General features: G+C 33.0%; 1 protein-coding gene across 1 annotated transcript; it reads left to right on the plus strand.

Annotated features, from left to right (window-relative positions):
- The first annotated feature begins 3,347 nt into the window (after positions 1–3,347).
- On the plus strand, positions 3,348–7,374 carry LOC121247515 (electron transfer flavoprotein subunit beta, mitochondrial). Its single transcript, XM_041145855.1, has 5 exons — positions 3,348–3,510; positions 3,603–3,887; positions 4,457–4,537; positions 4,844–4,938; positions 6,959–7,374. The coding sequence occupies exons 1-5, from the start codon at positions 3,442–3,444 to the stop codon at positions 7,182–7,184; spliced, it is 756 nt and encodes a 251-aa protein (XP_041001789.1). The 5' UTR covers positions 3,348–3,441; the 3' UTR covers positions 7,185–7,374.
- Positions 7,375–9,279: the final 1,905 nt, after the last annotated feature.

The following is a 9,279-nucleotide window of genomic DNA, read 5'->3' on the forward strand; positions in this document are numbered from 1 at the left end:
TTAATCACGTTCCCGAAGGCCTGCCTGGGGCTAGGGCGTGCTCTAATGTGTTCCAAATAGCTTACAGATGGATTATGAGCATAATTGCTGAAATCACCATTCTTTTTTTGTGTTCTTCAATTTATTTTCACACCTGGATACAATTTAGTCAGGTGTTTAGAGAAATTAACAAAGTGGCAGCACAAGAATAACGATGTTAGAGCCTTAGGCGGGTGGAAAATTGAATGGGAGAGACCTGCGAATGCCATTGAGTAACTAGCCAAAAGCATCCAAGGTTAGAAAAAGAAGTGCAGAGAGCAAGAGGTCCCCTCCCATTGATTGGGAAGAAGGCATACGAGGAGTCCTTTTCCATTGAAATAATCATACATCTACCAACTTCCTGTGCCAATAATGTTGTTGGTTGAGGGAGGAACAGTTTCGTCATAAATGGTTGGTAATGGTTCTTATTCCATAATCCATGACAACATATAATAATAATAATAATAATCTATTTGTCTCGAATAATGTTATAACAAATAGGAGAGAGTTCTGTTTTAGAAGAGATCATGCAAAGATCTTTTTAGGCCATGATTTACTTTTTCTAATCCTTTTATTTGGTCAAGTTTCATCTGCTCGATCCCCGAGGTTGAATTTTAGTCCATGAATTGAATGTAAAGTCTATTTATAGTGCATGAAGGTGGACAAGTTTCGTCACCCCCCTAGGCAAATGAAGCCTAGGATGGACCAAGATGCAGACATGTACACCCACCAAATACATGTCGCATGAGCAAAGATATCCAACGACATGTTATATTTAGATTAAACCTCTACCTATCAAGCACCATAGACTACAAAAATATAATCTTTTATCCAGATTTAATAGTAAGATTTGACGATTAAGATTATGTTATCTTATCTTATATTCTTATTGTCTCAACTGTCTAACTTGGACAGTTATTTATTAAAGAAAAATATTTTAATCATAAAAAGATCTACAAAATTAAACTTACAAATTGACATGATTTGATATTACGTTAGATCATGAAATTATTTTTATTGTAAAATAAATGTAATGTATCATATGAAACCTTTTCAGTTTGTAGGTTAACCTTTATATATATATATATATATATATATATATATATATATATTTGTACATCACTTCTCTTTATCAAATTGAGGGTAGTTGACCGTATAATATATTAACTTTAGATGTGGGAAAAATATTATATCATGTTTAGCTAACTTTGTACTTATTGATTTTAATCATTACGTTTACCAAAATATTGATTAACAAAATCATTTGCCCTTTTGAATTGTTAGGCCAACCCAAACTATGGAGAGCAGTCGAAGAGGTCAACCAACCTATGAGGCAGCCCATCCGGGATGAAATAGCCACGGCCCACGAGGCCTAACCCATTTGGCCCAAAGAAACTGAAGTTTTCAAGAAAGCGAGCATTGGGAGCAATTCTAAATTTCTAATCTAGCATGGGGATTGCTCTTCCATGAACTCCGATAACTTATTTCAGTATATTTCTGAAGTACTCCAACGGAAGATTGATTGATTTATTTATTTATGGAAGAGAACAAGGCCCCAATTTTACTAATAAAATCTCTTATGACATAGAAAAACTTTGATAACAAACCAGTATCTAGATTATACAAAAACCTAGCTACAACCCAAAATAAAGATTCGTTAGAAAAAATAAAACATGTATATAGACAATGTATATTCATCCCTATCAGTTACACCGTAGCATAGGCAAACCAACTCTCTCAATTCGACTGATTTGGTTATACAAAACCAAACTATATCATCTCATCTCATATAATCATTACAATTTTTTTAAATTTCTACATAAAATATAATAAACAATTCAACTTTTTCAAATTTTGTAATAAAAATTATATTAAAAAATTATATTATAATAATATTTTATTTAACTTTCAACGAAGCATTCAATCTTAAACTACTTAACTAAACAAGATCTCTGTCCCAATAATATCTCTAGTGGCTGAGCAGATCTCTCTTGTACTTCCTTTTGCACCCTATTCAGCTAATATGTCTGCATCTTGGTTTACTCTCTGAAATTGTACTTACTGTAAGAACCATATCTTTTGATAGGCACAAGACTCTCTCAATCCTCCCTTTACTTTGTTAAGACGGCTATGTCCATTCCACCAATTTACAAGAATTTGTTAATCGATCTCAACCTCAACTCTACTTAAACTCCACCTTATGCAAACTTTAAGACCATCTAGTAGAGCACGTACCTCATCCATTGTGTCTGTTCCCCATCCATAGCAGGCTGAAAAGCCTACAATCAAACCTCTTGAGTTTTTTATTACCCCTCCCCCACCACAAATACGTGGGTTGCCCAAACTACACCCATCTACATTCAGCTTGACGAAATCTAATACTAGGGGAGTCCATCACAGAACCAAAATTTTTGATATTTTCATACTTGAGAAGGTGACGCCTAGTTGGTGCATAATGGCAAGATCAGGATTACTAACTTTCTTAGAAGGAGATAATTTCGCCATCTATTCAATAAGTAAAGTTTAATATTATAGGAATCGTGTTCGTCGGCTCCTTTTTATCTTCCATGCGAGCAATGGAAGATTTATTAGATAATATGTTAGTAGAGATGAGGAAGTATTATCATGCTATCATATTATGAGATATGAGTAATGTTTAATACAATCATGAGTTGTGTAAATTTCGTATATTCTTTTTTAAAAAAAAATAGAATCTAATATTAAAAAATAAGTTTTTTATGACATAATTACTAAATATTAATAATATATCATCATTTAAAAAATAATAGAAGAAATATTGAGGTTTGGTTTGGATAGAGAGATGATTTCATCTCATCTCATATCATCTCAATACCACAAATACAAACACTTTATAATTTCAAATCTTCAACTTTTTTATCTAATCATTATCTAATTATTACTACTTTTTCAAACTTGCAAACAAAACAAAAAAAAAATAATTCAAATTTTTCAAAACTCAAAATAAAAATAATATTAAAAAATAATTTTATAATAATATTTTAATTTTATATTATTTTTATTCAATTTTTTTTCTACTTTATTTCAAGATTTCATTAAACATTTTAATTCAAACTATTTTTAATACATCTCATCTCAATTCAAATATTTTACTATTATTTATAAATTATTTTAAATTATTTTATCTCATCTCAATTCCCTATAAAAACCGAGCTTGAATTTCAAGAGGATAAAGATCATATATTTCCTAATTATTATCCTTGGATTGTGATGCGTGGCATGAATAGTTCCGTGTTTGGATGGTTAATTGGACACTGGAATAACAGATTTATCTTGATTGCATTATTCCGAGTTGGCGAGTTCTAGCATTTTTCAATTGCAATAGCTAGCGGTCTGGGTGTCCTTGGAGCTTCTCCAATACAACAGAACACAATCCCCCTCGAAATGAAGATAATGGTGGCCGTGAAGCGAGTCGTCGACTACGCCGTGAAAATCCGAGTCAAACCCGACAAAGTAAGCTGCGCTGAGAAAACATGGGTTTTTTGTCTTTCTTTTTAGCTGCGTGATCTGTAGAGTTCTAATCCGAAAAATATTGCATTTTGCAGACTGGCGTGGAGACCCATAACGTGAAGATGTCGATGAACCCCTTCTGCGAGATTGCGCTGGAGGAGGCTCTGCGAATCAAGGAGTCGGGCCTGGCCTCGGAGGTCGTGGCGGTCAGCATGGGCCCAGCGCAGTGCGTAGACACTCTCAGAACTGGGCTCGCCATGGGAGCTGATCGGGGCATTCATGTGGAGGACACAGGGGCTCTGTACCCGCTCTCTGTTGCCAAGCTTTTGAAGGCGCTTGTGGAGGTTGAAAATCCCGGTCTTCTCATTCTTGGCAAGCAGGTTTGTCTATTTTTGTTTTGGGTAAATGACTTTTTTTTTTTTTTCGAAATTATGAGGTTCTGCAAGTAATTGTTGTAGTATGGTATTGGTTTTTATTAGTGTTGCCAAAGAGGCTTTTTTATTAGTATATAAGAAATGGGTTTTTGATTTTGCTACAAGGTATGGATTTATAAGTTGTAAGGGACAGAATATTGTAGCTTAGGTCATTGAGGTTGTTTTTGGGGGATAAACAAGGTTTGGGGATTATATTCTTGTGCTGTTCTTTCTATTATTTTTTCGAGTTCTTTTGGCCGTTCAATCTCTATAACGAATAGAATGTCGTTTTGTATGGAAATTGAATTTAAATGATGGAATTTGTGATTGATGTCAAATATTGAGTTTCACGCTGAATTATAAATCAAATGAGAGGATTTTGGGATAGATATTGAAGCATTTTAACCATGCTGTTGAATTTGTCGAGTTTTGATATCAGTGAAGGCCCTTATTATCTCCTTAACTTTATTAGTTTCTTGGATGATTCTGGATATCATGTGGAAGAGTAACTCTGTCCTTTACAATTTCCTGTGAAGGCCATAGATGATGATTGCAATCAAACAGGGCAAATGGTGGCTGGGCTTCTTGGTTGGCCACAGGGGACCTTTGCTTCCAAGGTTAGTCATACTCTCTGGACGTTTTAGGTCAAGAATGGTTGATTATTTAATCTAGGGAAAGTATGTGCTTACTACACTAGAATAAACAAATTGTGGACTTATTATTTTGTTGTTTTCTCTCTTTGTTAACTGAACTATGTAGGAAAACAACATTGTTTTCGCACTGCTGTCTGAAAGTTCTTTATATGGCCTAATTTCCATGCCAATGATTTTTCTTATTTTTTTATTGTTCTTGCTGTGTCCCTTTTATTTTGTTTTTTTATTTTGAAATTTTATCTTACTTAAATTACTGCTGCTATCTAGTAGGTTGTACTGGACAAGGAGAACCAAGTAGCAACAGTGGATAGAGAAGTGGATGGCGGCCTTGAGACCTTGTCTTTAAATTTACCAGCTGTAATCACGTGAGTATGAGACCCTATAAGAATTTTCCGATCAAACTTGTAGCTTTCTCCTCACAACAGTGTGATTACTTCTACTTTGATTTGACATGATGCAGGTTTATAATATTTTTATGTCTATTTTTAAATTGAATATGCTAGGTAATATACAGTCTCTTTGTTGGCACTTTTTCTCCAGCTGGTTTGTAATAGAATTATAGTTTGTTCATCTCTCTGCACTTCCTCTTATACATGCCGTTCCTTTGCATACTTTTCTTTACCTTGTGGAATAAAAAAACTAAGATTTTTTAGTATTTCGACTTTTGAATTTTTTTCATTATTATTATTTGTTGTGGAGGGCATTACTATTTTAATCCTACTTTTTTTTTATGTTTTCAAGAATTCAACCCCCCCCCCCCCCCCCAAAAACATATACAACAACCTATCTATTGGTCCTTGTAGTGAGTGACTTACATTTTGCCTTGATGTACATTGTTGCTTCATCATCGTTCATATTTTCATGATGGCATTCTTTTCCAAGTAAAAAATCTTCATTAAAAAGTGTAAATGGCATATCCAAGTACACAGGGTATCACAGTGGTTGGTGTCATGATCATGTCATTCTCAATTCTCATGATTGTCATTATGACCATAATCATTAAAGCATGTGGGTGTATGTGCGTGTGTGAGTGCGTGTGCGAGTGCACTTAAATCATCACTTGTGTGTATGCATCTCCTATAGCTTTTTGTATTTGTTTTGGGATGAATATTCAATGTATCCATGTGATAAGATGGAAATGTTTCCATGTTGCATTGTTAGCCTCCCATTTTGCCAATAGTGAAACACAGAATAAGGTGACTTGGAGGTTTTGGTTATTACAAAATTTGGATTTTCATAACCAGGTGAAAAACTTAAATTTAAAGATGAGATATGGATGGAGGTTTCTTGTGTGCATATGAAATGTCTATATCTTTACTGTTTTTTAAACTGTAGTTGATGTCTACTAAATATAGGAAATGTGTTTACTATTGCCTGGAGTACCATTCTGCTAAACTGATCCCTTAGCAGTACGGATTGATACGGATTGATACAGACTGTCGAATTTGTTGTTTGCAATTTGCACTCTGGAGCTATCACCTCATGTTCTGATCCAGAAACTACTCATAAATATTTTTTAGAAAGAGGACGATATTCTGTAAATCTTATTCATATTACATTACTTGTGGCAGAGAAATACCATGATGACAGGTTAAAAGACCTTGGTGGTTACAGATAATCCAAAAACCATGGAATAAACAGTAAAACCATAACTTTCTATGTAACTGTACGGAATAAGGATAGTTATGCATATCGTAGCACTTGTATCCCCTGTTTATCAAGTCTCTGTAAGCCTTTAACCTCTTTCGGAAGATATGTGATCTCCATGCACACCCTATTAATCCATGTGCCCCTCGCTTCACTAGCGAGTCTGCAATTTGTTTTGTCTCTCTTTATGCATGATCTATGGAGACTTCCAATTCTTGCTTCAAGTATCTAATATGTTCCCCTGTCTCGTTAACTGTCCAAGGAATCTCCCCCTCATTTTTCCACCACCTTACAGCCGCCATAGATCAACTGCTAATCAGTTACCAGTCTCCTTAAACCATACTGTTAATGTTCTTTAAAAAGAAAATATTAGACCTTTTTTTCCTACTCCAAACGAGAACACACCTATAGTTGTAAGAGAAGTACTAGGTTTAGAAAGAGAATTAGAAAAAGGAAATTACAAATTGGTAAGGCTTGATGTGATATGTCATATCTATTTTACAATTGAAAGAAAAAAGTTTTACAATGTGGCATAGCATTTCAAGGTACACCAGTTTGTAAAATAGCTTTTTGTTATTCTTTTTGTGGACCATGCATTTCCCAAGTTATAAATTTTGCAAAAATGAAATGTTCAAAGCCAGCCTTTCATTTCAAACTTATGAGTGAGAGTGTGTGCATGCTCGTGCTCTGACCAGCTTTCCGGTGAGGTTGCTCATTTTATTTGTTCTTCTCATGCAGCACTGATTTGAGGTTGAATCAGCCGAGGTATGCAACACTTCCCAACATAATGAAAGCAAAGTCAAAGGTCATAAAGAAGCTGACTCCACAGGAACTAAAGGTGGAAATCAGATCGGATTTAGAGGTTGTTCAGGTCACCGAGCCTCCCAAAAGAAAAGCAGGGGTTATCGTTTCTTCCGTGGACGAGCTTATTGACAAGCTCAAGAATGAAGCTCATGTCATTTGATTATTTTATACCTTCTTAATCAAACTTCAACAACCATTTACTGATCTGTTGCTCCTATTCTTTTTGTTTTTTCCCTTTTTACTCTGGAGCTTGAGCAGTTGCTTCTGGCCACTGATATTGTAAGGTCAAAAATACGGAAATGAAACTGTAAAAGGAATCTGAATGCCAGTTAAAAAAAAGTTTTTCTTCTTCTTCTTCTTTCTTCTTCTTTTTAATATAATTGAAGTCCCTTTTTTTCATGTTCCTATTGAATGGAGATTTTCTTTACGTATCAGAATATATTGGATGGTCTAATTTAAGAGAGAGAACATATTATGTGTGTTCTATAGTATTTAATGCTGCCAATGTAGAATTTTAGGACAATGTGGACCTCGTTGAACATTTAGTACCCGTTTGGATAGATTAAAATATCTTAATATATTTGTGAATAGTAGTGAAATGGTTTGAGTTAATATGTTTTATTAGATTTAGGGAAAATGTAGAAAAACTGAATAAAAATATTATAATGTAAAAAAATTATTTGAATATTATTTTTTAATATTATTTTTATTTTGAAATTTGAAAAAGTAGTGTTGTTTTTTATGTTTTGTTTAGAAGTTTAGAAAAATAATAATGATTAGGTAATATGATTAGATGAACAAGTTGAAGATTTTAAATTGAAAAGTGTTTTGTGTTTGAGTGATGTTTAAGAATGAAATTGAGATTACATGAGAATAGTTGTGTTGCCAAACAGACTCTTGATGTTAATTTATCTCTCTATACATTAAGTCATCCAATTTTATCAAGTTATTGTGTGAATTTCATTTTTTTTTCTAATTATTTGACTGAATTGGATAGTCCAACTTTATTATATGAGTACCATAACATTTATTGATGCTGTTAATGGAAGATTTTTGGCAATGTACACTCCATATAATAAACATAGATCATCCAATTTGAGGATAAGTTTGACAGCCCCAAAAAAGGTGATACAAGTTGCCTTGACCAATTTAGAATCTTAGATGAGTATCGAGCATCACAATCTCTAAGAGAAGGGCAACAGAATGTTGAAGGTATGGACAGAAGAGAAATCAGATGGAGTCCACCGATAGAAGAGTTCACAAAAGTTAGACTCAACTTAAAATTAGACTGAATTAAATTGATTTTAATACAATCTAACAACCAAACAAATCCTTATAGAGAAGGAAATAGTGCGACTCATACATTGGCAAAGATGGCTCTACAAGTAGAAGGGGAGCATTGTCGGACTGAAGAAGTACAAAAAATCTCTTGTATTGAAAGATATTATTTGTACTAATTAATTTTGTTGATAATGAATGAGAAAAGGCGTGTCTTGGATTCAAACAAAAAATAGTGAGAATCTCTGCATTTATTTGACCAAATTCGATGGTCTAATTCTAGAGAAATAAAAAAGTAAACACTAATAAATATTCGCATATGATATATACTCTTCGAAAATCTAATATGAGTATTGATGTCAAAAAAAAAAAAAATCCCATATGAGTAGCAATAGAAATTCTTTAAGATTTCGTTTGTTTTCATAATTATTATCATCTCATTTCATTTAATTATTATAATTTTATTAAATTCTTATGCAAAATAAAATAAATAATTCAAATTTTTTAAATCACATAACAAAAATAATATTAAAAATATATATTATAATAATATTTTATTCAAATTTTAACTTTTATCTCAATTTATCTTATTTCATCTGTAAAATCAAATAAGGCTAAAACACATGATATATGGGCCGAAAAAAAAATATTACACTTCATCATAGTTTAAGTTTGTGTGATCTCTAAATAAAAAATTTGGATTCAAAACTCCGTCTTCTTTGTTAAAAATAAAAATAAAAAATCTCTCTTTCTGTTTTTTTTTATTATTATTATTTAAATTTTGTAATCTCTATTTAAAATGATTCACGTTTTACGTGATTTTTTATGTTATTTAAAACGTGACAAAATATTAGTTGAATGAGCTTTTTTTCCAAACCTAAAAATAAAAGTACGTATGGTAAGAGAGCAACGTGAGGCGGCATATAACCCCGGCTCCGACTGATTCCATCCACGTGGTGTCACTTTATTGGGCCACC

The sequence above is a fragment of the Juglans microcarpa x Juglans regia genome, chromosome 1S (genome assembly GCF_004785595.1).
Source record: "Juglans microcarpa x Juglans regia isolate MS1-56 chromosome 1S, Jm3101_v1.0, whole genome shotgun sequence".
Taxonomy (NCBI): Eukaryota; Viridiplantae; Streptophyta; class Magnoliopsida; order Fagales; family Juglandaceae; genus Juglans; species Juglans microcarpa x Juglans regia.